Source organism: Oncorhynchus mykiss, chromosome 4, assembly GCF_013265735.2.
Source record: "Oncorhynchus mykiss isolate Arlee chromosome 4, USDA_OmykA_1.1, whole genome shotgun sequence".
Lineage (NCBI taxonomy): Eukaryota > Metazoa > Chordata > Actinopteri > Salmoniformes > Salmonidae > Oncorhynchus > Oncorhynchus mykiss.
In genome coordinates, this window is record NC_048568.1 from 1319810 (window position 1) to 1347282 (window position 27473).

General features: G+C 44.2%; 1 protein-coding gene across 1 annotated transcript; it reads left to right on the forward strand.

Moving 5' to 3' along the window:
• LOC110521960 (atrial natriuretic peptide receptor 2) lies at positions 1 to 26803 on the forward strand. Its single transcript, XM_036975477.1, has 23 exons — positions 1 to 239; positions 1024 to 1114; positions 1629 to 1761; positions 2246 to 2369; positions 3810 to 3914; positions 4184 to 4286; positions 4788 to 4933; positions 5103 to 5175; positions 10478 to 10622; positions 10981 to 11067; positions 12621 to 12764; positions 12999 to 13120; positions 18034 to 18178; positions 18619 to 18667; positions 18767 to 18874; positions 19116 to 19235; positions 21402 to 21495; positions 22820 to 22907; positions 23167 to 23306; positions 23484 to 23636; positions 24393 to 24491; positions 25086 to 25177; positions 26051 to 26803. The coding sequence occupies exons 1-23, from the start codon at positions 93 to 95 to the stop codon at positions 26159 to 26161; spliced, it is 2619 nt and encodes an 872-aa protein (XP_036831372.1). The 5' UTR covers positions 1 to 92; the 3' UTR covers positions 26162 to 26803.
• Positions 26804 to 27473: the final 670 nt, after the last annotated feature.

The window sequence follows — 27473 nt, forward strand, 5'->3', positions numbered from 1 at the left end:
GAGAGACTATTTTTACTGATTGAACAATTAAGGGGGCTTCAGTACCTCCGTTGAGAGTAGAGGGCAATCTGGGCACACACACACACACACACATGCTCCCACACTCTCTCTCACACACACACACACTCATACACACTCACTCGCTCACACACATAGTTGGTCGGTCATTCTGGAGCTTGCCATTCACAGAAACAGACCTCATGGCTTTATGGATAGCCCTATACCTATCCCTCTTCTTGGTAAGTGCACAACACAAACTGTGGATGTTGTCTGTAGAGTGTACATTGTATGTGCAGGTAACCAAGCTGTTGTGATGGTGCCTGTGACTAGGTGGCAGTGCCACCATATCTATGACCAGAGGAGTGTTGGAGGTACGTTTGGTGTGATTGAATTTATCTCAATGTAGCTGTTCCATAGTCTGAGCATCTTAGTGCATACAGACGTCCACACCATGGCGAATGTCATTTGGATTTTGTTCACAAAAATAATATGCTCATTATTGTTGAGGGAACACCCTTGCTTTTGTTATCGTGTCAGAAACACTTGTGGCTGCAGACATGACCTGCGTCATTTCACCGGGCAAATGTAGATTGCACTCTGGCTAGAAGTGTCTGTCTGCAAACAGGGCTGCTCAGCATATGTCTGGTTAAGAGTCTGGTTAAGATTTGTAAGGTACATTTTCTTTAATATCCTTAGTCAGTACATTTGTCACCTGCTCTGATGTTCTCTATCTGTGGTGACTGTTTGTTATATGGGGTAATTACATCAGAGGGTGATTTTCTCAGTGAGTGCTGCCTCACTTACCTAAATAGCATTTTATTATGAATTCACTGCTTTTCTTTGAATTTTGATTTTGCCAACAGATTACCAAACAGGCTAGTGTTGAGTCTGAGCGCACATGTGAGGTCACATTAAATCCGATGGTGGGCCAAAAATGTTACTTTTTATTTTATTGTTTTATTTATTTACTTTATATACTATACTTTGTTTAAGCTTTTTGATGGATTAATCTGTTGCACGTAGGTTGTCGATTGCTGGCATGATCTGGATAACACCGAGTATGACTGTTGGCCATTAGATAGCCCTAATGATTACAACATGATCAACTGTGGAGGTAAGTCCAACCCCATTCATTGTGTGGAATTGACTTAAAGGAGGGAAGGCGGGCTGTTGTTGTAGTGCTAATAAGTTGATGGTCAGAAAGTGCAGAAATATTGCTTTGATGATTTCTGGTGTCAGTGGATTCCTTATCTTGGAGAATACACACAAAGTCCTTCCTCAACAGTGTGTCTCTGTCTGTCTGTCTGTCTGTCTGTCTGTCTGTCTGTCTGTCTGTCTGTCTGTCTGTCTGTCTGTCTGTCTGTCTGTCTGTCTGTCTGTCTGTCTGTCTGTCTGTCTGCCTGCCTGCCTGCCTGCCTGCCTGTCTGCCTGTCTTTCTGTCTGTCTGTCTGTCTGGCTGTGTCTGTCTGTCTGTCTGCCTGCCTGCCTGCCTGCCTGCCTGCCTGCCTGCCTGCCTGCCTGCCTGCCTGCCTGTCTGCCTGCCTGCCTGCCTGCCTGTCTGTCTGTCTGTCTGTCTGTCTGTCTGTCTGTCTGTCTGTCTGTCTGTCTGTCTGTGTGTGTGTGTCCAGGGCTGGAGATGTCGTGGGTGCTGCGGCCACCGGAGAAAGTGACGGACGGGGAGGAGTTCAATGTCACCTACACCATCACGGCATCAGACGACTTCTACGAGTATGCAGTCAAAAACAAAATATTCCAGTTCAGGTAAGCCAATGTCTATAATTCACTCCCTGCCAAACCTATCTGCCTATCCGTCCGTACATTTGAAATGGATTGAAATGACCACAACATGAGGAAGATTACAAATGTACTGGGAATGGGAATGCAGAGAAAGATACTCAAACATTTACTTTATAGATTGAACCTTACAGTGTACACAGTAGATCTACTGTGCATCCAATCTAGTAGATTGCCATCTACTGTGTACACTGAAAAGTCCAATCTATAATGCAAATGTTTGAGGCATATCTTCGCAATCTAGTGAAAAGATGTAATTTACTCAGTCAACATTTGTGTAAAAAGTTGTTGAGGTAACCAAGTATATCCTATAGGGCCTTTTAAATATATTACCCGTGAATCTCCTGTGTTTTACTTTAGCCTCATATCTGGATGCCTTTAGATACTGTACATAATTGCTGTTTAAACAGAGTGTAAAGATCTATCTGTCTATCTACCCACCACTCTCCAGCAACGCCTCCGAAGCCAAAAGGTTCTGTGACAAGCACGACTGTCCCGCAAATTGGAACAGCGCCAACGAGATCAACTGTTGCATTTACCATGCCAACATTCACTCCTGCCCTCTGGCTCTCATGGTCAGTACTGTCACCCTAAAAATCTGGGTTGTGTTCATTGGGCACTAAACGTAAGAAAACGGACTGAAACAGGGAGAGACTAAATGGACTTGTCTAATAAGAAATGTTCATTTTTGTTTTCAATTTCAGAACGTTTTAAAATGTTTTCTTTTTCATGGCTTAATGAACATGATCCTCGGCTTCCCTGTCTGTATTGGGTCGCTGCCAGTCTGATGAAAGTACACTGAGGGGGAAGACAGATGCAGGCTAGGCTACTTGATAGATGTAAGAGGATTAGATAAGTGTGAGCAATAGTAATATTGTGCCTCCACTTTGGCTTCTGATTGAATGGTATGTATCATATTATAACACCTATCCAGGGGCATAGCTCTCAACATGTGTATGTATGAAGTTGTCGGGAAATAGACAGAAGATACATTTCTGGTCTAACCAAATGGACAATAATGCTATTCTATTATTGTATTCAATACTTTTAGGTCTACTCAAGTGGCCAGGGTGGGGGCTATAGGGGTTGACTTTAAGGAACTTTTTGGGCTAGAGGCATACAAAAAAGATAATGGTAGCAACAGTAGCATTTGGAGTCCCTTCGAATTGCTTTTGTGTGTGAGGAAAAGCTGCCCTATTTTACATGGGCAGCTGAGAGCCTTACAGATACACTGAGGCCTGAGGCCAGCCCATTATCTTGCTGCTGACATTAAAACATTTGATTTGTGTGCAAAGGACCTAAGGGCATCAAGTATGTCTCATCAGAGGCCTGAATGTTTTGTTAGCAGGGATGGTAAAGAATTACAAAATACATTGAAGATCAATGCATCTAAATAAACTACAAAATACTTGTATTTTGAAATGTATTTCATTAAAATACATGTATTTTGCATTTTAAAATAAATAAATACATTTGCAAATAGCCGGCCCGTACAGCAACAACATTCTCAGTAACAGTTACAGAAACCTTTTACTTGCTTTGACTGTGACATGACTGTAAGTCACTCTGGATAAGAATGTCTGCTAAATGTACAGTATGTGTGAAAATAAACATACCATTTACCATGTACCATGTACATTTACATTTAGTTAATTTAACAGACACTCTTTCACACAATAGTGTGACTTCTGATACCAATGTAGTGTGAAGGAGAGCCAAAAAATCGTGATCCAAAATAAAAATGGTATACACAAGTATTTTGAAAATACAAATGACAGCTCTCAAAAGTACCTTGTTACAAAATCCATTGGAGTGTAGTTCAGCCCAGAGTAAAACAAATTTAAAAATTGTCAGAAGTTGTCAAAAAACTGTCAATCTCTGCTTGTTAGCCCTCATTCTCTCTCCCCCACCTACTAATCACTGTTTGTTGAGTACAATGGTATAACATTGCAGAAGATTGAAGGATTTAGATTGGTTTTGATTATGATGCTAACCCAATCATGTCGCCCCCATAGAGGCACGGCGGTATTTGTGGCCCGTGGATCCCTGATGACGGGAAGATTGTGACACACACCGTGTCCAAAGCAGGAAAGATGAGCAAGAAGTTCTGGACATCAAAGGTACCTACCACTGCAAAGTAAATGTAAGGGCTATTCACACAACTGAGCCGAACTGAGCTGAACCAAACCAAGCTGTACTGCTCTGGCCTGGCTAAGCATCCACCATTGTTTTTGGAATTGGGCGGAAAAGGACAATGTGAAAAGAAATATCCAAGCCAGTATGGGCACGATACTGTGTTAAGGGTACTAGTAAACAATAGTGCTCATGTTGTCTTTATGTGCTTTGGGAGCTATCTGACAATTGAGTTTTTAATCACGGTCCCATCCAGGTGGTTCTGATTCATGTAGGAGTGACCTCAGTCATTGCACATATCAAAATTGGACATATGCATGCAGCTCTGGAGTCCAAGGTGCTGGTTGTCAGTGCTCAAGGTCAGTGTGCTGCTAACACCAGTAGTGTATCAATTTGTTATTATGCAAAACTTCTATTGCTACTCAAGGCTCACCCCTGTGGTGAGCATCAAACTGTGTTCTTTATTTGTTGCGGAAAAATACAGACATTAGGATGTTGTTGCTGCACAGAAGTGTTAAACTCTAGCCTGGGTCGTAGTGGTAATCTTTTCTTCTTGGTGCTGAGATTGACACGCTAATGTTATTGATGAGCCAGCTGGTTTCCCAGGTTCCCAGTAGTTATTTCAAGGCACTCTTGTGCCATAATAGTTACATGGGATTTTGTGTGTGAGTGTGCATCTGTGTGTGTGTGTGTGTGTGTGTGTGTGTGTGTGTGTGTGTGTGTGTGTGTGTGTGTGTGTGTGTGTGTGTGTGTGTGTGTGTGTGTGTGTGTGTGTGTGTGTGTGTGTGTGTGTGTGTGTGTGTGTGTGTGTGTGTGTGTGCGTGTGTGTGTGTGTGTGTGTGCATCTGTGTGTATCTCAGTGTGTGGGGATGACGTCTGCGAGCTGGAGGAGAACTGTCTCACGTGCCCGGCGGACTGTGGTGCCTGCCCCATGTCCATCACCATCAAGGTGGCCATCGGACTGCCCGTCACACTCTTCTTCGGTGGCTTCATCTTAACCATGGTGGTGAGGCACCAAACAAAACATATACACCAAACAATACTACTTTTTTTATATTCTCTTGCATCCAGACCAGGCACAAAACAAACTCACTTCAGAGTTTGGCCATGACCAGGCAAATCATTCTCATCCAATGCAGATGTTTTTGATAGATGTCTTCTCTCTTTCTCTATAGTGGTTCCAGTACCAGAAACAGAAGATGTTTTGGGACGAAAGTTGGATTATCAACTATAAAAATATAATGTTTGGTAAGATGAGATGTCATCTGAGATTTATAAAAGAGAAAATAAGTGAAAAAAGCAAACAGGTTAACTCTTTTGCTTGCTTGCTTGCTTATGCAATGCAGTTCAATACATACAGTGGCAAGAAAAAGTATGTGAACCCTTTGGAATTATCTGGACTTCTGCAGAAATTGGTCATAAAATGTAATCTGATCTAGGTCACAACAATAGACAAACACAATCTGCTTAAACTAATAACACACAAACAATTCTATGTTTTCATATCTTTATTGAACACAACATGTAAACATTCACAGAGCAGGGTGGAAAAGTATGTGAACCCTTGGATTTAATAACTGGTTGACCCTCCTTTGGCAGCAATAATCTCAATCAAACATTTTCTGTAGTTGCGGATCAGACCTGTACAACGGTCAGGAGGAATTTTGGACCATTCTTCTTTACAAAACTGTTTCAGTTCAGCAATATTCTTGGGAGGTCTGGTATGGACTGCTTTATTGAGGTCATGCCACAGCATCTCAATCGGGTTGAGGTCAGGACTCTAACTGGGCCACTCCAGAAGGCGTATTTTCTTCTGTTGAAGCAGTGTTTTGGGCCGTTGTCCTGTTGCATCACCCAACTCCTGTTGAGCTTCAATTGCCGGACAGATAGCCTTACATTCTCCTGCAACATGTATTGATAAACTCTTGGGAATTCATTTTTCATTTTTGTGCCTTTTTTTCCCCCACACATAGTGTTGTATGTTTCTTCCAAACAACTCAACTTTAGTTTCACCTGTCCACAGAATATTTTGCCAGTAAAGCTGTGGAACATCCAGGTGCTCTTTTGCGAACTTGAGACGTGCAGCAATGTTTGTTTTTTGGACAGCAGTGGCTTCTTTTGTTGTGTCCTCCCATGAACACCAATCTTGCTTAGTGTTTTACGTGTCGTAGACTCGTCAACAGAGATGTTAACACGTTCCAGAGATTTCTGTAAGTCTTTAGCTGACACTCTAGGATTCTTCTTAACCTCATGAAGTATTCTGCGCTGTGCTCTTGCAGTCATCTTTGCATGACGGCCACTCCTAGGGAGAGTAGCAACAGTGCTGAACTTTCTCAATTTATAGACAATTTGTCTTACCATGGACTGGTGAACATCAAGGCTTTTAGAGAGCCTCCGGCGCTGACAGAGATGGCCGCCTCGCTTCGCGTTCCTAGGAAACTATGCAGTTTTTAGTTTTTTTACGTGTTATTTCTTACATTGGTACCCCAGGTCATCTTAGGTTTCATTACATACAGTCGAGAAGAACTACTGAACATAAGAGCAGCGTCAACTCACCATCAGTACGACCAAGAATATGACTTTCGCGAAGCGGACCCTGTGTTCTGCCTTTCACCCAGGACAACGGAATGGATCCCAGCCAGCGACCACAAAAAACGACTTCGAAAAAGGGGAAAACGAAGTGGTCTTCTGGTCAGACTCCGGAGACGGGCACATCGAGCACCACTCCCTAGCATTCTCCTTGCCAATGTCCAGTCTCTTGGCAACAAGGTTGATGAAATCCGAGCAAGGGTAGCATTCCAGAGGGACATCAGAGACTGTAACGTTCTTTGCTTCACGGAAACATGGCTCACTGGAGAGACGCTATTGGAGGCGGTGCAGCCAGCGGGTTTCTCCACGCATCGCGCCGACAGAAACAAACATCTTTCTGGTAAGAAGAGGGGCGGGGGCGTATGCTTTATGGTTAACGTGATGTGGTGTGGCCAAAACAACATACAGGAACTCAAGTCCTTCTGTTCACCTGATTTAGAATTCCTCACAATCAAATGTAGACCGCATTATCTACCAAGGGAATTCTCTTTGATTATAATCACAGCCGTGTATATTCCCCCCCAAGCAGACACATCGATGGCTCTGAACGAACTTTATTTGACTCTTTGCAAACTGGAATCCATATATCCGGAAGCTGCATTCATTGTAGCTGGGGATTTTAACAAGGCTAATCTGAAAACAAGACTCCCTAAATTTTATCAGCATATCGATTGCGCAACCAGGGCGGGAAAAACCTTGGATCATTGCTATTCCAACATCCGCGACGCATATAAGGCCCTGCCCCGCCCTCCTTTCGGAAAAGCTGACCACGACTCCATTTTGTTGATCCCTGCCTACAGACAGAAACTAAAACAAGAAGCTCCCGCGCTGAGGTCTGTTCAACGCTGGTCCGACCAATCTGATTCCACACTCCAAGACTGCTTCCGTCACGTGGACTGGGATATGTTCCGTATTGTGTCAGACGACAACATTGACGAATACGCTGATTCGGTGAGCGAGTTTGTTAGAACGTGCGTTGAAGATGTCGTTCCCATAGCAACGATTAAAACATTCCCAAACCAGAAACCGTGGATTGATGGCAGCATTCGCGTGAAACTGAAAGCGCGAACCACTGCTTTTAATCAGGGCAAGGTGACTGGAAACATGACCGAATACAAACAGTGTAACTAATCCATCCGCAAGGCAATCAAACAAGCTAAGCGTCAGTATAGAGACAAGGTAGAATCTCAATTCAACGGCTCAGACACAAGAGGTATGTGGCAGGGTCTACAGTCAATCACGGATTACAAAATGAGAACCAGCAACGTCACGGACCAGGATGTCTTGCTCCCAGGCAGACTAAATAACTTTTTTGCCCGCTTTGAGGACAATACAGTGCCACTGACACTGCCCGCAACTAAAACATGCGGACTCTCCTTCACTGCAGCCGACGTGAGGAAAACATTTAAACGTGTCAACCCTCGCAAGGCTGCAGGCCCAGACGACATCCCCAGCCGCGCCCTCAGAGCATGCGCAGACCAGCTGGCTGGTGTGTTTACGGACATATTCAATCAATCCCTATCCCAGTCTGTTGTTCCCACATGCTTCAAGAGGGCCACCATTGTTCCTGTTCCCAAGAAAGCTAAGGTAACTGAGCTAAATGACTACCGCCCCGTAGCACTCACTTCCGTCATCATGAAGTGCTTTGAGAGACTAGTCTAGGACCATATCACCTCCACCCTACCTGACACCCTAGACCCACTCCAATTTGCTTACCGCCCAAATAGGTCCACAGACGATGCAATCTCAACCACACTGCACACTGCCCTAACCCATCTGGACAAGAGGAATACCTATGTGAGAATGCTGTTCATCGACTACAGCTCGGCATTTAACACCATAGTGCCCTCCAAGCTCGTCATCAAGCTCGAGACCCTGGGTCTCGACCCCGCCCTGTGCAACTGGGTACTGGACTTCCTGACGGGCCGCCCCCAGGTGGTGAGGGTAGGCAACAACATCTCCACCCTGCTGATCCTCAACACTGGGGCCCCACAAGGGTGCGTTCTGAGCCCTCTCCTGTACTCCCTGTTCACCCACGACTACGTGGCCACGCACGCCTCCAACTCAATCATCAAGTTTGCGGACGACACAACAGTGGTAGGCTTGATTACCAACAACGACGAGACGGCCTACAGGGAGGAGGTGAGGGCCTGTGGTGTCAGGAAAATAACCTCACACTCAACGTCAACAAAACTAAGGAGATGATTGTGGACTTCAGGAAACAGCAGAGGGAACACCCCCCTATCCACATCGATGGAACAGTAGTGGAGAGGGTAGTAAGTTTTAAGTTCCTCGGCGTACACATCACAGACAAACTGAATTGGTCCACCCACACAGACAGCATCGTGAAGAAGGCGCAGCAGCGCCTCTTCAACCTCAGGAGGCTGAAGAAATTCGGCTTATCACCAAAAGCACTCACAAACTTCTACAGATGCACAATCGAGAGCATCCTGTCGGGCTGTATCACCGCCTGGTACGGCAACTGCTCCGCCCACAACCGTAAGGCTCTCCAGAGGGTAGTGAGGTCTGCACAACGCATCACCCGGGGCAAACTACCTGCCCTCCAGGACACCTACACCACCCGATGTAACAGGAAGGCCATAAAGATCATCAAGGACAGCTACCACCCGAGCCACTGCCTGTTCACCCCGCTATCATCCAGAAGGCGAGGTCAGTACAGGTGCATCAAAGCTGGGACCGAGAGACTGAAAAACAGCTTCTATCTCAAGGCCATCAGATTGTTAAACAGCCACCACTAACATTGAGTGGCTGCTGCCAACACACTGACTCAACTCCAGCCACTTCAATAATGGGAATTGATGGGAAATGATGTAAAATATATCACTAGCCACTTTAAACAATGCTACCTAATATAATGTTCCCTACATTACTCATCTCATATGTATATGTATATACTGTACTCTATATCATCTACTGCATCCTTATGTAATACATGTATCACTAGCCACTTTAACTATGCCACTTTGTTTACATACTCATCTCATATGTATATACTGCACTCAATACCATCTACTGTATCTTGCCTATGCCGCTCTGTACCATCACTCATTCATATATCTTTATGTACATATTCTTTATCCCCTTACACTTGTGTCTATAAGGTAGTAGTTTTGGAATTGTTAGCTAGATTACTTGTTGGTTATTACTGCATTGTCGGAACTAGAAGCACAAGCATTTCGCTACACTCGCACTAACATCTGCTAACCATGTGTATGTGACAAATAAAATTCGATTTGATTTGATTTGAGATACTTTTGTAACCCTTTCCAGCTTTATGCAAGTCAACAATTCTTAATCTTGGGTCTTCTGAGATCTCTTTTGTTCGAGGCATGGTTCACATCAGGCAATGCTTCTTGTGAATTACAAACTCTAATTTTGTGAGTGTTTTTTATAGGGCAGGGCAGCTCTAACCAACATCTCCAATCTCGTCTCAATGTCTGTACTCCAGGTTAGCTGACTCCTGACTCCAATTAGCTTCTGGAGAAGTCATTAGCCTAGGGGTACATACTTTTTCCAACCTACACTGTGAATGTTGAAATTATGTTTTCAATATAGACAAGAAAAATACAATCATTTGTGTGTTATTAAGTTTAAGCACACTGTGTTTGTCTGTTGTTGTGACTTAGATGAAGATCAGATCTATTTTATGACCAATTTATGCAGAAATCCAGATAATTCCAAAGAGTTCACATACTTTTTCTTGCCACTGGTTTTATTGTCCAGGGATGGTAATTTGTAGCATTCACAATTGTAATTTGTAGGATTATTTTTTTGTTTCTTTAACATATCTCGCACAATATAGCAAATTAATTAATGTAAAAGAGCATGTCACGCATCCAAACATGTTTTCTTCAATGCTGCACACAAATTGCCATCCGGGGAATGGAGTCTTTTACATACATTTCTATACCTAATAGTTTCCTTTTTTTGGCATACGCAGGTAAAGTGTGTTACATGGGTTTCTGCAGTACGACCAGTCTCCAGCCGGTGAAGAGTAACTCCAGTGTGAGCCGAACTACAGACGTGACTGTCTGCACTGTGGTCAACACCACCTTTAAACAGAGCTTCATCCAACCTGCCATTTAGTAAGACGTCTTACCTTAACACTGTACTGCATAACACATGTCTAAGGCATGGTATTTATTACACAGTTGAAGGGGGAAAGTACTGCGGCCTGGGACAGCTGTAAAGTGGAGCATGCAGAGATATTCACGGCTATTGATAATAATGTATTTGATTCAGAACTAGTGCACTGCAATGCACTTAAACGGAGTACATGCACTTATCCAATGTGCACCTATCAGTCGTCAACTATATTCTCAGACAATTATTGTATGAGGAACATGTTTATTTTAACACCTGTTGCTTTGCATCTGTCAACGTGTAGTAAGTTTGCTGTTTTTCTTGATAACTAAAAAAAAGTCATTATTTTCTATTGGTTAGTGATGGAAGGACTGTAGCAGTGAAACACATCCAGAATAAACACTTCACCCTCTCCAAAACTATCAGGAGGGAGGTGAAAGAAGTGAGGTGAGTACAACGTGTGTACTCCTAAAACCCCATACACAGACACAATTACCTAGAGTATATATTTTGATTGATCTCATGCAACATTTTCATCACTTACTGAAGATCTGATAAAAGTCACATAGTAGTATCCCATCAGGCAAAAGCATTTTGAATTAAAATCAAATCTGGCGCCAACCCAGACAGGAAGACCACGTCAGCGACTCAACCCACTCAAGTGACGCACCCCTCCTATGGACGGCATGGAAGAGCACCGGAAAGCCAGTGACTCAGCCCCTGTAATAGGGTTAGAGGCAGAGAATCCCAGTGGAGAGAGGGGAACCGGCCATGCAGAGACAGCAAAAGCAGTTAGTTGCTCCAGAGCCTTTCCGTTCACCTTCACACTCCTGGGCCAGACTACACTCAGTCATATGACCTACTGAAGAGATGAGTCTTCAGTAAAGACTTAAAGGTTGAGACTGAGTCTGCGTCTGTCACATGGGTAGGCAGACCATTCCATAAAAATTAGGCTCTATAGGAGAAAGCCCTGCCTCCAGCTGTTTGCTTAGAAATTCTAGGGACAATTATGAGGCCTGCGTCTTGTGACCGTAGCGTAAGTTTAGGTATGTATTGCAGGAGTAGAGACCAGAGAAGGCTCGGCCTCTGACTCCAACTTGCTGCTTAAAGGGGAAAACCGGTTGAAAGTTTCTGTCGGCTGAATGAGTGACACCGGTTGAGCATTCCTACAGCATTTCCCTCCAGAAGCCATGAGAAAGTTGTCTGACCGTGCGAGGGGATTTATACTTCTAACGTTACCATCTGCACTTACTGGTGGCACAGACGCTGTTTCATCCTTTTCTAAACTGAAATTACCCTTACCTAACGATTGCGTCTGAAGCTGGGCTTGCAGCACAGCTATCCTTGCCGTAAGGCGATCATTCTCCTGTATATTATGAGTACAGCGACTGCAATTAGAAGGCATCATGTTAATGTTACTACCTAGCTTCGGCTGTTGGAAGTCCTGACGAACCATGTCCACATAAAACGTCTGGAGTGAAAAGGTTGAATGAAAAAAAGTTGAGTGAGGGAAAAACAAAAAATATAAAAGGTAATTAAAAAGTACAAAACGTGAAGTTGTCAGGTAGCAAAGTAAGTTTGGCAACAAAACGCACAGCAGCACGTAAACACATAATCCTATGTAGACCTTTCCTGCAGTCAATGACCAAAAGCGCCCTCTTTGGCTCCATTTGTGGATGGTTATTAATATTTTTCATAAGGAATAAAGACTGATGAAAATCCGGTGTTTTCATGTCAATCCCGTTTCTATGTCAACATTCTCTTAACATCACAATTCAATGTTGAACGTACAGTTTTTGTCTAATTTCAACCTAGATTTCAACAACATATCAACGGCAGGGTGATTTCAAGGTTTGGTTTATTTCAAATAAATTCACCTTCGTTGACAACTCAACGTCAACTAAAATTGGATGTTGATTTGTTGTTGACGTCCGGTCTGATTGGATATGACACATTTGCACCACTAGTTCATTTCTAGATATGGCATTGCTTTTCCTTAGGGAACTGGATCACCCAAATCTCTCCAAGTTTATTGGTGGTTCCATTGAGGTCCCCTACGTCAGTATCATCACTGAGTACTGCCCCAAAGGAAGCCTGGCTGATGTCCTCCTGAATGAGGATGTGCCAATCAACTGGGGGTTCAGGTGAATGTCAAGACATCAGCTTTTTCTACCATCTGTCTGAAGAGAGAATACTGCACTGTGTAGGGCGGTTTCCTGGACATTAACCTAGTCCTGCACTAAATGCATTTCCATTAAACATGCTTCTTAGTCTAGAACTAGGCTCAATATGTGTCGGGACCGTGAAGTAATATAACTATTTTTTTTGTGTGTTCTTCATTTATGTTCTTTGTGTTCTTAATTTATGCTGGCACACAGGTTGTCCTTTGCTACTGACATAGCCCGTGGAATGGCTTATCTCCACCAACACAAGATGTTTCATGGCAGACTTCACTCAAGGAATTGCGTCATTGACGACCGCTGGGTTTGCAAAATCTCAGGTGATACAATTAAGACTTCCCTCTGTAGGAGTGTGTAGGCAGGCACCATATCTCAACATGCTTCTACTGTTGTGTCCTTGAGCAAGGCACTTAACCCCTAACCTGCTCCAGAGGAACTCCTCTGCAGCTGACACTATGTTGTTTCAAGCCTCTCGTGTGAGTATATACAATTGAAGTCGGAAGTTTACATACACTTAGGTTGGAGTCATTAAAACTTGTTTTTCAACCACTCCACAAATTTCTTGTTGACAAACTATAGTTTTGGCAAGTCGGTTAGGACATCTACTTTGTGCATGACACAAGTAATTTTCCCAACAATTGTTTACAGACAGATTACTTCACTTATTATTCACTGTATAACAATTCCAGTGGGTCAGAAGTTTACATACACTAAGTTGACTGTGCCTTTAAACAGCTTGGAAAATTCCAGAAAATAGGCTAATTGACATCATTTGAGTCAACTGGAGGTGTACCTGTGGATGTATTTCAAGGCCTGCCTTCAAACTTAGTGCCTGGAAAAATCTAAAGAAATCAGCCAAGACCTCAGAATAAAATTGTAGTCTGGTTTATCCTTGGGAGCAATTTCCAAATGCCTGAAGGTACCATGTTCATCTGTACAAACAATAGTATGCAAGTATAAACACCATGAGACCACACAGGCATCATACCACTCAGGAAGGAGACGCGTTCTGTCTCCTAGAGATGAACGCACTTTGGTGCGAAAAGTGAAAATCAATCCCAGAAACACAGCAAAGGACCTTGTGAAGATGCTGGAGGAAACAGGTAAAAAAAAGTATCTGTATCAACAGTAAAACGAGTCCTATATCGACATAACCTGAAAGGCCGCTCAGCAAGGAAGAAGCCACTTCTCCAAAACCGCCATAAAAAAGCCAGACTACGGTTTGCAACTGCACATGGGGACAAAGATCATACTTTTTGGAGAAATGTCTGGTCTCAGGTCTGATGAAACAAAAATAGAACTGTTTGGCCATAATGACCATGGTTATGTTTTGAGGAAAAAGGGGGAGGCTTGCAAGCCAAAGAAGAACATCCCAACCGTGAAACACGGGAGTGGCAGCATCATGTTGTGGGGCTGCTTTGTTGCAGGAGGGACTGGTGAACTTCACAAAATAGATGGCATCATGAGAGAGCAAAATTATGTGGATATATTGAAGCAACATCTCAAGACATCAGTCAGGAAGTTAAAGCTTGGTCTCAAATAGGTCTTCCAAATGGACAATGACCACAAGCATACTTCCAAAGTTGTGACAAAATGGCTTAAGGACAACAAAGTCAAGGTATTGGAGTGGCCATCACAAAGCCCTGACCTCAGTCCTATAGAAAATGTGTTGGCAGAACTGAAAAAGCATGTGCGAGCAAGGAGGCTACAAACCTGACTCAGTTACACCAGCCCTGTTGTAAGGGCATTTGTCTGTAGGAGGAAGAGAAGCGGACCAAAGCGCAGCGTGGTGGTTATTCATGTTTTAATAAATCACTACACATGAACAAACTAACAAAAAACAAGAAATGTGAAAACGCAAAACAGTCCTATCCTGTGACAACAAACACAGTGACAGGAACAATCACCCACCAACACACAGTGAAACCCAGGCTACCTAAGTATGATTCTCAATCAGAGACAACTAATGACACCTGCCTCTGATTGAGAACCATACTAGGCCGAAAACATAGAAATGCCCCAAAACACAGAAAAACAAACATAGACTGCCCACCCAACTCACGCCCTGACCATACTAAATAAATACAAAACAACAGAAATAGAGGTCAGAACGTGACAGTACCCCCCCCCAAAGGTGCGGACTCCGGCCGCAAAACCTTGACCTATAGGGGAGGGTCTGGGTGGGCGTCTGTCCGCGGTGGCGGCTCTGGCGCGGGACGCGGACCCCACTTCACCATTGTCTTAGTCCGCCTTATTGTCCGCCTCCCTGGCTTACTCACCATGGCCACCCCTCTCAATGACCCCACTGGACAGAGGGGCTGCTCGGGACAGAGGGGCAGCTCGGGACAGAGGTGAAGCAGCTGCTCGGGACAGAGGGACAACTGCTCGGGACAGAGGGGCAGCTGCTCGGGACAGAGGGGCGATAGCAGCTCGGGACAGAGGGGCGATAGCTGCTCGGGACAGAGGGGCGATAGCTGCTCGGGACAGAGGGGCGATAGCTGCTCGGGACAGAGGGGCGGCAGCTGCTCGGGACAGAGGGGCAGCTGCTCGGGACAGAGGGGCAGCTGCTCGGGACAGAGGGGCGGCAGCAGCTTGGGACAGAGGGGCGACAGCTGCTCTGGACAGAGGGGCAGCTGCTCGGGCGGCCCCTGGCTGACTGACGGCACTGGCGGCCCCTGACTTACTGGCGGCCCCTGGCTGACTGGCGGCACTGGCGGCCCCTAGCTTACTGGCGGCCCCTGGCTTACTGGCGGCACTGGCGGCCCCTGGCTGACTGGCGGCACTGGCGGCCCCTGGCTGACTGGCGGCACTGGCGGCCCCTGGCTGACGGGCGGCACTGGCGGCTCCTGGCTGACGGGCGGCATTGGCGGCTCCTGGCAGACGGGCGGCACTAGCGGCGCTGGGCAGACGGGCGGCACTGGCGGCGCTGGGCAGACGGGCGGCGCTGGGCAGACGGGCGGCACTGGCGGCGCTGGGCAGACGGGCGGCACTGGCGGCGCTGGGCAGACGGGCGGCACTGGCGGCGTTGGGCAGACGGGCGGCGCTGGCGGCGCTGGGCAGACGGGCGGCGCTGGCGGCGCTGGGCAGACGGGCGGCGCTGGCGGCGCTGGGCAGACGGGCGGCGCTGGCGGCGCTGGGCAGACGGGCGGCGCTGGCGGCGCTGGGCAGACGGGCGGCGCTGGCGGCGCTGGGCAGACGGGCGGCGCTGGCGGCGCTGGGCAGACGGGAAGCTCAGATGGCGCTGGGCAGACGGGAAGCTCCGATGGCGCCGGACAGGCGGGAGGCTCCGGCAGTGCTGGACAGGCGAGGCGCACTGTAGGCCTGATGCGTGGTGCTGGCACTGGTGGTACTGGGCCGAGGACACGCACAGGAAGCCTTGTGCGGGGAGCTACTACCGGAGGGCTGGGGTGTGGAGGTGGTGACGGATAGACCGGGCCGTGAAGGCGTACTGGAGATCTTGAGAGCAGGGCTGGCACTAACCGCCCTGGCTGGATCTTCACCCTAGCCCGGCAGATGTGGGGAGCTGGGATGTAGCGCACCGGGCTAAGCACGCGTACTGGGGACACCGTGCGCACAACTGCATAACACGGTGCCTGACCAGCACCACGCCCGCCACAGTTAGCACTGCTAGGAGCACTGTAGTGCTGAGATGGCACAGGACGTGCAAGGCTAGGGAGATGCACAGGAGGCCTGGTGCGTGAGGCTGGCACAGTCTTCACCAGACCCCTCGCACGCACCTCAGGATGAGTATGGAGAGCTGACCCCGGTGCCATTAAATCCCTGACACGCTCCGTCGGGCGAATGTCGTGCCTCATGCACCAAACCAGCAAGTCCCTCATATCACTCTCCTCCAATTTCCCCATTAACTCCTTCACAGTCTCTGCTTCGCTCACCTCCAACACCAGCTCTGGTTCTGAGCTCCTCCTTGGCTCCTCACGATAAACGGGGAGAGTTGGCTCAGGTCTGACTCCTGACTCTGCCACACTCCCCCTGTGCCCCCCCCCCAAGAAATTTTTGGGGGTGACTCTCGGGCTTCCATCCGCTCTGCCGTGCTAGTTCCTCATAATGCCGCCTCTCTGCTTTTGCTGCCTCCAGCTCGGCCTTGGGGCGGCAATATTCTCCTGGCTTTGCCCAGGGTCCTTTCCCGTCTAGAATCTCCTCCCAAGTCCATCTCTCCAAGTAGTGCAGCCTCTCCCACTGCTGATTTTGCTGCTGCTGCTGTTGCTCCTCCTGCTGCTGCTTTTGCTGCTGCTGCTGTTGCTCCTGCTGCACCAGTCGCTTCTCCTGCTGCTGCTGTTGCTGCCGCCTCTGTTTACCACGCCGCTTGGTCCTTGGTAGGTGGGTGATTCTGTAAGGGCATTCGTCTGTAGGAGGAAGAGAAGCGGACCAAAGCGCAGCGTGGTGGTTATTCATGTTTTAATAAATCACTACACATGAACAAACTAACAAAAAACAAGAAATGTGAAAACGCAAAACAGTCCTATCCTGTGACAACAAACACAGTGACAGGAACAATCACCCACCAACACACAGTGAAACCCAGGCTACCTAAGTATGATTCTCAATCAGAGACAACTAATGACACCTGCCTCTGATTGAGAACCATACTAGGCCGAAAACATAGAAATGCCCCAAAACACAGAAAAACAAACATAGACTGCCCACCCAACTCACGCCCTGACCATACTAAATAAATACAAAACAACAGAAATAGAGGTCAGAACGTGACACCTGTCAGGAGGAATTGGGCAAAATTCACCCAACTTATTGTGAGAAGCTTGAGAAAGGCTACCCGAAATGTTTGACCCAAGTTAAACAATTTAAAGGCAATGCTACCAAATACTAATTGAGTGTATGTAAACTTCTGACCCACTGGGAATGTGATGAAAGAAAGAAATGCTGAAATAAATCATTTTCTCTACTATTATTCTGACATTTCACATTCTTAAAATAAAGTGGTGATCCTAACTGACCTAAGACAACGAATTATTACTAGGATTAATTGTCAGGAATTGTGAAAAACTGAGTTCAAATTCATTTGGCTAAGGTGTATATAAACTTCAGAGATTTGGAACAACATAAGAAAGAAAAGGCAACATTTATTTCACAAAGGACAATTAAAATGTTATTGTATTGTAGCATATTATGTTTGGTTTATATTAGTGAGTACACAGGACCAGTAAAAAAGCAAAAGAAAACATTTGAAAATTGAATTTATCCTGTGTTGTTCCAGACTATGGCCTGACAGCCTACAGAAAGGATGACTTTGAGGTAGTCAGTAATGGGTTCCACTGTGAGGATACCTACCGTATATACTATGCCCCTGAGGTCCTCCTGGGAAGCAGCTCTAATGTCACTCCGGCTGCTGACATTTACAGGTACTGTAGCCCAACTGCGACAGCTATTATATAGTTGCACCATGGGGATAACCATGTTTGGGACTAATTCCATTTCAATTCAGTCAGTTGAAAAGTAATGCGGGAAATTCAAATTTGACTTCGTGAATTTACAGTTGAAATGGAATTAAGCCCGACCCTGGTGATAACAATTGTATTTACTGTATGTAATATTATTATGCTGGTATGGTAATGACTTAAATACTAGACCATGGACATGTTGTTTAAATCAGCACAACAGTACCTGCAAGTTTTTCATCCAAAGTGATTTACTATATGTCAGTAGTTTTATGCTATGCTAAATTGAGTCAGACATGTAGGCTATAAAAGAGCATGCATGAAAAATCTGGGATATGGTGATACCATCTGTATGATCTGGTGTTATTAGATGTGTTCAATGGTTTCTGTCTTCTCCTCCCCAGCTACTCTATCATCTTAGTTGAGATTGCCACTCGCTCTGACCTCCTTTCAGTAAGTATGATACAAAGATAATACTAATGATAATGACCTTTGACCAGGCACGCTTAGGTTTTTGTTTAACATTTTTTTCTACGAACACCTCTCCGACAGGACCAAACAGAGGGCGTGAAGTTGGATATCATGTGGCGTCCTTCCCTGCCTGAACTGAAAGCTGGGAAAGCGGATACTGATTGTCCTGACCGGGGAGATTACTGTGAGGTCTGTGACAAAATCCACTGACATTTGCCGTGGCTTATTATTTAATATACTTTGTCCAATGATTCAGATCTATTCATTTAAGCACTTTAAGGAGAATTTTACACCCAAATATTTTTTTACCTTTGTTCATGTTATGTATGTCACCATTCAAGTTTTGTAAAGTAAAATCCTTTAGTTGTACTGTAAATGTGCCAAAGATGCTATTTTTTTTTTTTGTATCTCTACTCTAATACTTCAACAGCTGATCAAGAAGTGCTGGTCTCAAAATGTCACATTGAGGCCAACTTTTGAGCAGGTGAAGAAGATGCTGGATAAAATGAACCCACACAAAGTCAGCCCTGTGGACATGATGATGAATCTGGTAATGCTATGATATAACATTTGGCCACTTAAAGGATGAGTAAGTTATTTCAGTAGCTAACAAATTCATTACTTACCAACAGCTGCAAATCTCAATAAAACTACATATTGATTTGAAGTTCACTTTCCTTACTTTTTCTTAATACACAGTCCTTAATCTAGCAAACAAGTTTTGTGGGTCAGAGTGCAGTATTTATTTAGTTTCATAGCACAAACACTTGCTAGCAAGTTTCTCACACTGGCTTTAGCCGGGGCCTCCCTGGAGATGCATCCAGGTACAGACCCGAAGCAGCTTGCTTTCCTAACTTCCTTTCCTTTTCATTTCCTGGCCATGGTTAATCCCTACCACATACTGTACATGTGAACTCCTTTTCTTTCTAGATTGCCCTTTTCTCCTTCACTATAATGGGGGATCCTGTTTTCTGCAAACAATGCTTGAAGTACCCCGGTCCGCCTTGAAATTCGTGGATTGAATGAGGGGGGCAGTCATTCTCCCCTGGTTCTCCCCTGGTTTAGCGTAACAGCTAAAATGGCTTTGAAAAATACGATTTCAGCTAATCGGGAGAAGTAGGCCTATCTAAGAAAATAACTACATTAGGCATTCACTAATCATAAATCATTTTTAAGTGATAATGCCCTCTAAGCCGGTGTTTGGAGGATATATTGGCATGGGCAATGTTAGGCCTGAGACGAAGTCGAGGTCAAACCGTGCCAATATATCCTCCAAACACGGGCTTCGAGGGCATTATCACTTTTTTACAACGGGTTACCAACATATTCAAATAATGATTGACATATTTTCATTAAAAACGTTATTTTGATTAATTTATTCATATTATTTCATCCTTCCACCAGATATAGTCCAGACACAATTCTAGTGTTGCTACCCAAGCCGGCTGGTGTTGTTCAGTATCTATGGACCCAGTCGTTCATTCTAAATGTTCCATTTTCATACTGGCTAGCAATGTTCTTATCCCTTGCTTGCTAGCTGGCCAACTATGGCTAAAAAGTACAGCCAGAATAACAGAAAAGTAGCTTAATTTGCATTTGTTTAACTGTTTTCTAGTGACATTTAATTGGATACATACATAACAATAAGCTAATGAGGCGCGATTTCACCTGGCATAGAAAATGTGCTCACTCGTCAGGACACTTGTTCAGAGGAGTTAGCCAACACCACAGCTAACACAATCACTTCAAATTGACGCTGGAAAGACTGCAAACTACAGTTGCTGCAGTTCATTTCGTTTGACCTTTTTTCAAATTACGTTTCTTTGTATATATCCATAAAAATGATGCCAGCTGATTAAAGATTTAGACTTACTGAGAAACGCTGTCTATCTGTTTGTTTCGTCCCGACTCGTTCATTGCAATGGGACAGCTGGAGATCGAATTTGATTATTGAAACAATGTTGCAAATGTTGGAGACAGCAAGGTTTATACAAATCTCCACTGTTGAAACTAAATGTTAGTCTAAAAGAAATGTAGATAATGTCTAGATGCTTTTTATAGTGGAGATCAAGTTTATAACTGGCCTAGCTGGGATGATGAGAGTGGATTGCGCAGTCAGATGGAACAAAGTAAACGGGCATTTTAACATCATAGATTTAGCCGGTAGCAACTTGTGGAATAGACACTGTCTGGAATGCGATTTTAACCAGCATTCAGGATTGGACCCACCCGTTTTATTAACATATAACAGAAACGTTGGTACATTTGTGGACAAAATTCTAATTTATGGCTCTAGTCAATCTGCATTGCTGAAGCGTTACTGAATGTGTGATAGAAATGTAAAAGTAATTTCCGATTGAGCCGACTTATGCAGCATTTACCGTGAATGCAGTCTCCGTTAACGTGGAAACATTTCCTTTAAATTTATATCACGCTGTAAAGCTGACCTTCCTCCATACAGATTGAATAGAGCCCTTACTGAAGCTTTAAATCAAAATGTTACATATTTGGAGAAAGAAAATCAGCAGACTGATTATTATGTTTATCACAATACATGTCATGAATATCACAAATCTGTAATATAAAATAATTTGGACTTTAGATCAAAATGGAGATCTGTTGTGTATGGATCTCTGGAACTGCTTTCATAATTAGCAACATACAGTATATTTTCTTATATGTACACTGCATAACATGATGTCTGTTACAATTCTAGATGGAAAAGTACAGTAAGCATTTAGAGGCCATTGTAGCTGAGAGAACACAGGATCTTCTCCAAGAGAAACAAAAGACAGACTGTTTGCTATACAGTAAGTACATGAAACCACAAATGGTCCACGATATGGCTTCTTACACTATATATACAAAAGTATGTGGACACCCATTTAAATTAGTGTATTCTGCTATTTTAGACACACCTGTTGCTAAAGGGTGTATAGAATTGAGCATACTCCATAGACAAACAATGACAGTAGAATGGCCTTACTGAAGAGCTCAGAGATTTTCAACGTGGCACCGTCATAGGATGCTACCTTTCCAACAAGTCAGTTGGTCAAATTTCTGCCCTGCTAGAGCTGCCCCGGTCAACTTTAAGTGCTGGTATTGTGAAGTAGAAACTTCTAGGACAAACAACAGCTCAGACTCAAAGTGGTAGGCCACACAATCTCACAGAATGTGACCGCTTTAGGGCTAAAGTGCGTATCGCGTAAAAATCGTCTGTCCTCAGTTGCAACACTCACCACCGAGTACCAAACTGCCTCTGGATGCAACTACAGCACCACACACAAGCTTAAGATCACCATGCACAATGCCAAGCATCAGCTGGAGTGGTGTAAAGTTCACCGCCATTGGACTCTAGAGCAGAGGAAACCCGTTCTCTGAAGTGATGAATCACGCTTCACCATCTGGCAGTCTGACAAACGAATCTGGGTTTGGCGGATGGCAAGGGGAACGCTACCTGCCCCAATGCATAGTGCCAACTGTAAAGTCTGGTGGATGAGGAATATTGGTCTGGGTCTGTTTTCATGGTTCGGGCTAGTATGACAATATACAAAGCGAGGTCCATACAGAAATGGTTTGTCGAGATCGGTGTGGAAGAAATGGTCTGCTCTGCACAGTCCTGACTTCAACCCCATCAAACACCTTTGGGATGAATTGGAACACCGACTGCGAGACAGACCTAATCGCCCAACATCAGTGCCTGACCTCACTAATGCTCGGGGCTGAATGGAAGCTAATCCCCACAGCAATGTTCCAACATCTAGTGGAAAGCCTTCCCAGAAGAGTGGAGTCTTTTATAGCGCAAAAGCGAACCAACTCCATGTTAATGCCCATGATTTTGTAATGAGATGTTTGACGAGCAGGCGTCCACATACTTTTGGTCATTTAGTGTGGTGTTGCCTCCACTGTCATCTAGTGGTAAAGAAGTAGAAGGTACCACAATGACAACATAAATGCTCCCAAAATACATTTGGATGTTGCTTTTTTTTAACGTTTTGAAGAGAAAGAGTTATTTGAATACAAAGCCATTGGTTACACCAATGACCAGCATATCTACATTCAACAAAATTCCTGAATGAAACAGTTTGAAAGGCAGGAAAATATTTTGAATCTTAAGTTACTTCTTGTCTCCAGGTATGTTACCAAAGCCGGTGGCCGATGACCTTCGTCAGGGTCGCACAGCAGAGGCTCAGAGCTACTCCAATGCCACAGTCTACTTCAGGCAGGTGTCATTTGTAGGGCCAAGAGTTTTTCCTAATCAGGTCACGTGATCTGGAAAATCTCTTGGATCTAGTCATAAGAGAGTGCAGTATTGTGGTACATCCACATTAGTTTATGTATTGTGTCCTATGGAGGTGTTGAATTCGGTTTTTATTTAAACATTAAGAAAGTTCTATGCAGATTCCCTCCCAGCTGCCACTGTCTACCTTTTCAAGTTAAAGATTTAGAGATGAGTAACATTTCTTTCTCCTTGTTGGCAGTGACATTGTGGGTTTCACAGAGCTCTCTGGCTCAAGCACTCCTCACCAGGTGGTGGACTTTCTAAATCAGCTCTACACCACGTTTGATGACATCATTGATAATTATGATGTCTACAAGGTGGAGACTATAGGAGACGCTTGTAAGTATGATGGCAAAGAATCTGTCACTGCTTCGATCCATCTGTTTGTGACTGCCTGTCTGTCTCCATCAATCTGTCCATACTTCTGTCTGTTAGTTAGTTAGTCTGTCCACCCATTCATGTGTGTGTGTTTGGGCATTGTTATCAAGATTGATCTAAATGTGTCTGCCCCTCCAGACATGGTGGTCTCTGGTGTTCCCAATGAGAATGGCATAAACCATGCGGGGGAGATCGCCAGCATGGCTCTGGGTCTGGTCAATGTTTGCCATGCCTTTAAAATCCCACACAAACCCACCACGCAGTTGAGGATACGAGCTGGCATACACTCAGGTAAACAAGTCCAACTGGGCTATGTTCATTAGGGCACACGGTTGTGCCTACTGAATACAAACCTTGTGATGTCTCACTGTTTGAGTGGAATAATTGTAATAATTGGTAATAATGGTCAAAATATCTAACTCAATTGCATCTGGTCTGCCCTTGTTGAAATGTTAGGCAGTTTTGCTAACAGAATGTACATTTATTTTGTGCTATGTATTCAATCTGAAATAAAAAAATGTGTGTTTTCCCATGTTTAAATCCTACTTGTATTTGTGAGAGGTATTTTCATGTTGAAAGCACCGAGCTGTCTGTTTGAACTACTGGCACAAAGCTCGGACACCAATGCATACCCCACGAGAGGTCTCTTCACAGTCCCCAAGTCCAGAACAGACTATGGGAGGCGCACAGTACTACATAGAGCCATAACTACATGGAACTCTATTCCACATCAAGTAACTCATGCAAGCAGTAAAATAATATTTGAAAAAAAACAGATAAAAATACAACATACGCACTATTCCACATCAAGTAACTCATGCAAGCAGTAAAATAATATTTGAAAAAAACAGATAAAAATACAACATACGCACTATACACACATGTGCACATTAATTTTGTGTTATAGATATGTGGTAGTAGAGTAGGGGCCTGAGGGCACACGGTTAATATGATGTGAAATCTGTTATGAATGTATTGTAATGTTTTTTGCCTTGGCAGCAGCTAATGGGGATCCATAATAAATCAAATACAAATACATCCCCACAGGACCCGTAGTTGCTGGTGTCGTGGGAACCAAAATGCCACGGTATTGCCTATTCGGTGATACAGTGAACACAGCATCGCGGATGGAATCAACAAGCGAAGGTACTCAAAGATCAAATACAACCCTTGAGTATATAAATTTAAACTCTGTGAGAGTGCAGTTTGTAGGCCAAAGTAACAGTGAAATATTCAGATTCTTTATCTGATTCAGGGTCTTTAACAGGCCAACTGACTCTACAGACCACTCAGCCTGGCTAAGGTTGAGCATATTGTTCATGGGCTGGGTGGCAGCTGAGGTTGCCATTGGTGGGGCACCGATTTAGCCCCTCTGCCTTTATGCCAAGCTGAATTTTCTCTGTCTGTGCTCTTCAGCACCATGCAGATGGGTTACATCACGAGAGAGAGCCGTTCTCCTCACTGAGCTCTTATAATCCTCGGAACCAAGCAAAAAAAGACAATGAGGGTAGAAAACAGTGACCCTCGTGCGGCAGTGATTTTAAAACGTGAAACAGTGGCTTTTAGGCTACTACATGAAAATATATTATTTCTCATGTGATAGGGCAGGATGCACAGCATTACTTTTGTAGTACTGAATTACTTGTTGTACAATGTTACTTTTCTAACACTGTATTTGCCTTTTGTAGATTGTCATTTATAATCCAGCTAGTATAAAACAATGTGTGATTCTGTCCATAGCTATGAAGATCCAGGTCAGTGGAGCCACTGCTGACCTGCTAAACACACTGGGAGGTTACACTCTGATCTGCCGAGGATCACTAAACGTGAAGGTAAGATAATCAGCCATTTCCCACTCAGTAGTATCGATAAGGATACAGTTGCCAAGGGTTAATGAGGAGAAAATCTAGCCTGGTCCCAGATCTGTTTGTGCTGTCTTGTCAACTCCTGGTCATTGTCTTTGCCAAAAAAATATGTTTTTGACAACTCCTATGGTCGTTGTTTGGGAAAGACAGTGGCCATATGCAAGACGGCCTATGAAATACAAACTGTATCCAACAATAGTGTTGTCATATCACCTTCTCACACTACTAGTTTGACCTAATTTAAGACTTCTCCTAATTAGCAAATTTACAATATAGTATTATCTGTCTGTTCTGTGAACTGCTACTGTCGGTTAAAAAAAAGTGATGTGCTAAGAGTGTGCTATGTTAAGGAAATTTTTTGACTTGGCCATGGTGGTTGCTGTAGAAATCTTGCCAAAAACAAAAATGTATTATATTCACCCCCTCCGTCTCATGGGCTGGTATTCATGCAGTCACGAAGACCTTTGATTTGAAGGGAGGGAGGGAGTTAGTAGAGGGTGGACAGAGAGGGGGGGTGGGGGGCAAGTGTATCCCATGGGATGGGGCCCAACGTTCATACTCATTGAAAGACTGCATGTCTCCATTAGGGAGCGGCCTCAGCTGCTTTGTGCTTGTCCCTTACTAACCCTAATGGCCCTCATTTAGTATTTACAAGGACACACACATGCTCCCCAAATACAGCCCCTTTCTCAGGAGAGAGAAAAAGCAAAACAACAGTCATTGGTCTTGATAGGCTGTCAGACATGTCAGACATACAGTATGCTGCTTTTGGATGGTGTATGACCTACAAGTTTAGCCTCCATTTCTTTGTATCAACGATACTGCTCTTTGTTTGTAAAGGGAAAAGGTGAAATGACGACTTGGTGGCTGGAAGCAAAGAAAGAAGAATCCTCTGACCCACTCCTCAGATCCACCGAGTTCAGAGGAGTCCCTGTGCCAGTTAGCAACTAGCCAACTACTAGCCTTCATAGTCTCTGTCTGCATAATGTATGGACCACAGTTTGTGTTTAACAGCTGTATTGTGCAATTTATGTCAAATATATTTCTATACTGCCCGAGAATCTTGGAGCTGTATTGTGAGTTTGTACAGTGATTTTATGTTCTGGCAGTTATTGTATTTATTCATATCCATATGGTGGATATATACTTGATATGTGCACTCATATTATATATTGTAATGGAGATGGATGGGGGAGAGGGAATAAGCACAAAATTAGATTAGCCAGTGTGGAATTCAAACCACAAGTCACATGATTTTTTCTTGCGTCTCTAACATTGCCGCCAACAAGTCGAATGACCACCAGAATCACACCCCAAATGCCATAGGATATCTGGAAAATAATCCATTGCAGAGAGGTAGTCTAATTGTCCACATAGTCCAATATGATGAATTGAAATGCACAGTATTGTAGCATATAATATATTCTGATATTATCTTTACCTGATTTGATTCCATGTGTAAAATACTGTAAGCACGTTATTGTTCTGTATTGCTATGTAGCGCCTTTTGTTGGTAGGGAGGTTGTGTTTTCTGCTGCATTTCCCACACACCTCATTGCTACCAAAATAAGAATTAAACTGTGATCCTTCTGAGTTTCTTCACTTCTTTATAACATGTTTCTCATCTGGTGCAACACAAATAATACATAATTTGGCATTATAAACTGGGTGGTTCGAGCCCTGAATGCTGATTGGCTGACAGCTGTGGTACATCAGATCGTATACCACAGGTATGACAAAACATTTATTTTTACTGCTCTAATTACGTTGGTAACCAGTTTATAATAGCAAAAAGGCACCTCGGGGGTTGGGGTATATGGCCAATATACCAGGGCTAAGGGCTGTATCTAAGAACAACCCTTAGCCGTGGTATATTAGCCATATACCACAACCCCTCATGACTTATTGCTTAAATAAACCATTCAAAATATATGGCAAAAGTATGTGTTATTTACAATGTTACTACAATTGAAACTTGACACATTACATTTAAAGTTTCTCTCCTGATGGCAGCTACATGTCTGCTTGACCCAGAACAAAAAAAACCTGTTGCGACATTGCAGATACAATAGTGGTGATGCACCACTATGCACCCTCACTCTCAGTGAAAAGCATTGCACTAATCTAGCTTCAACAGCCTGCCATTCACATGCAGTGATATTTTTTGTATTAGTAAATTCATGGAAAATGTGTTTCTACACCAGCCCTGTTCCTGGAGAGCTACTGTCCTATAGGTTTTCACTCCAAAAACCTACAGGAAAGT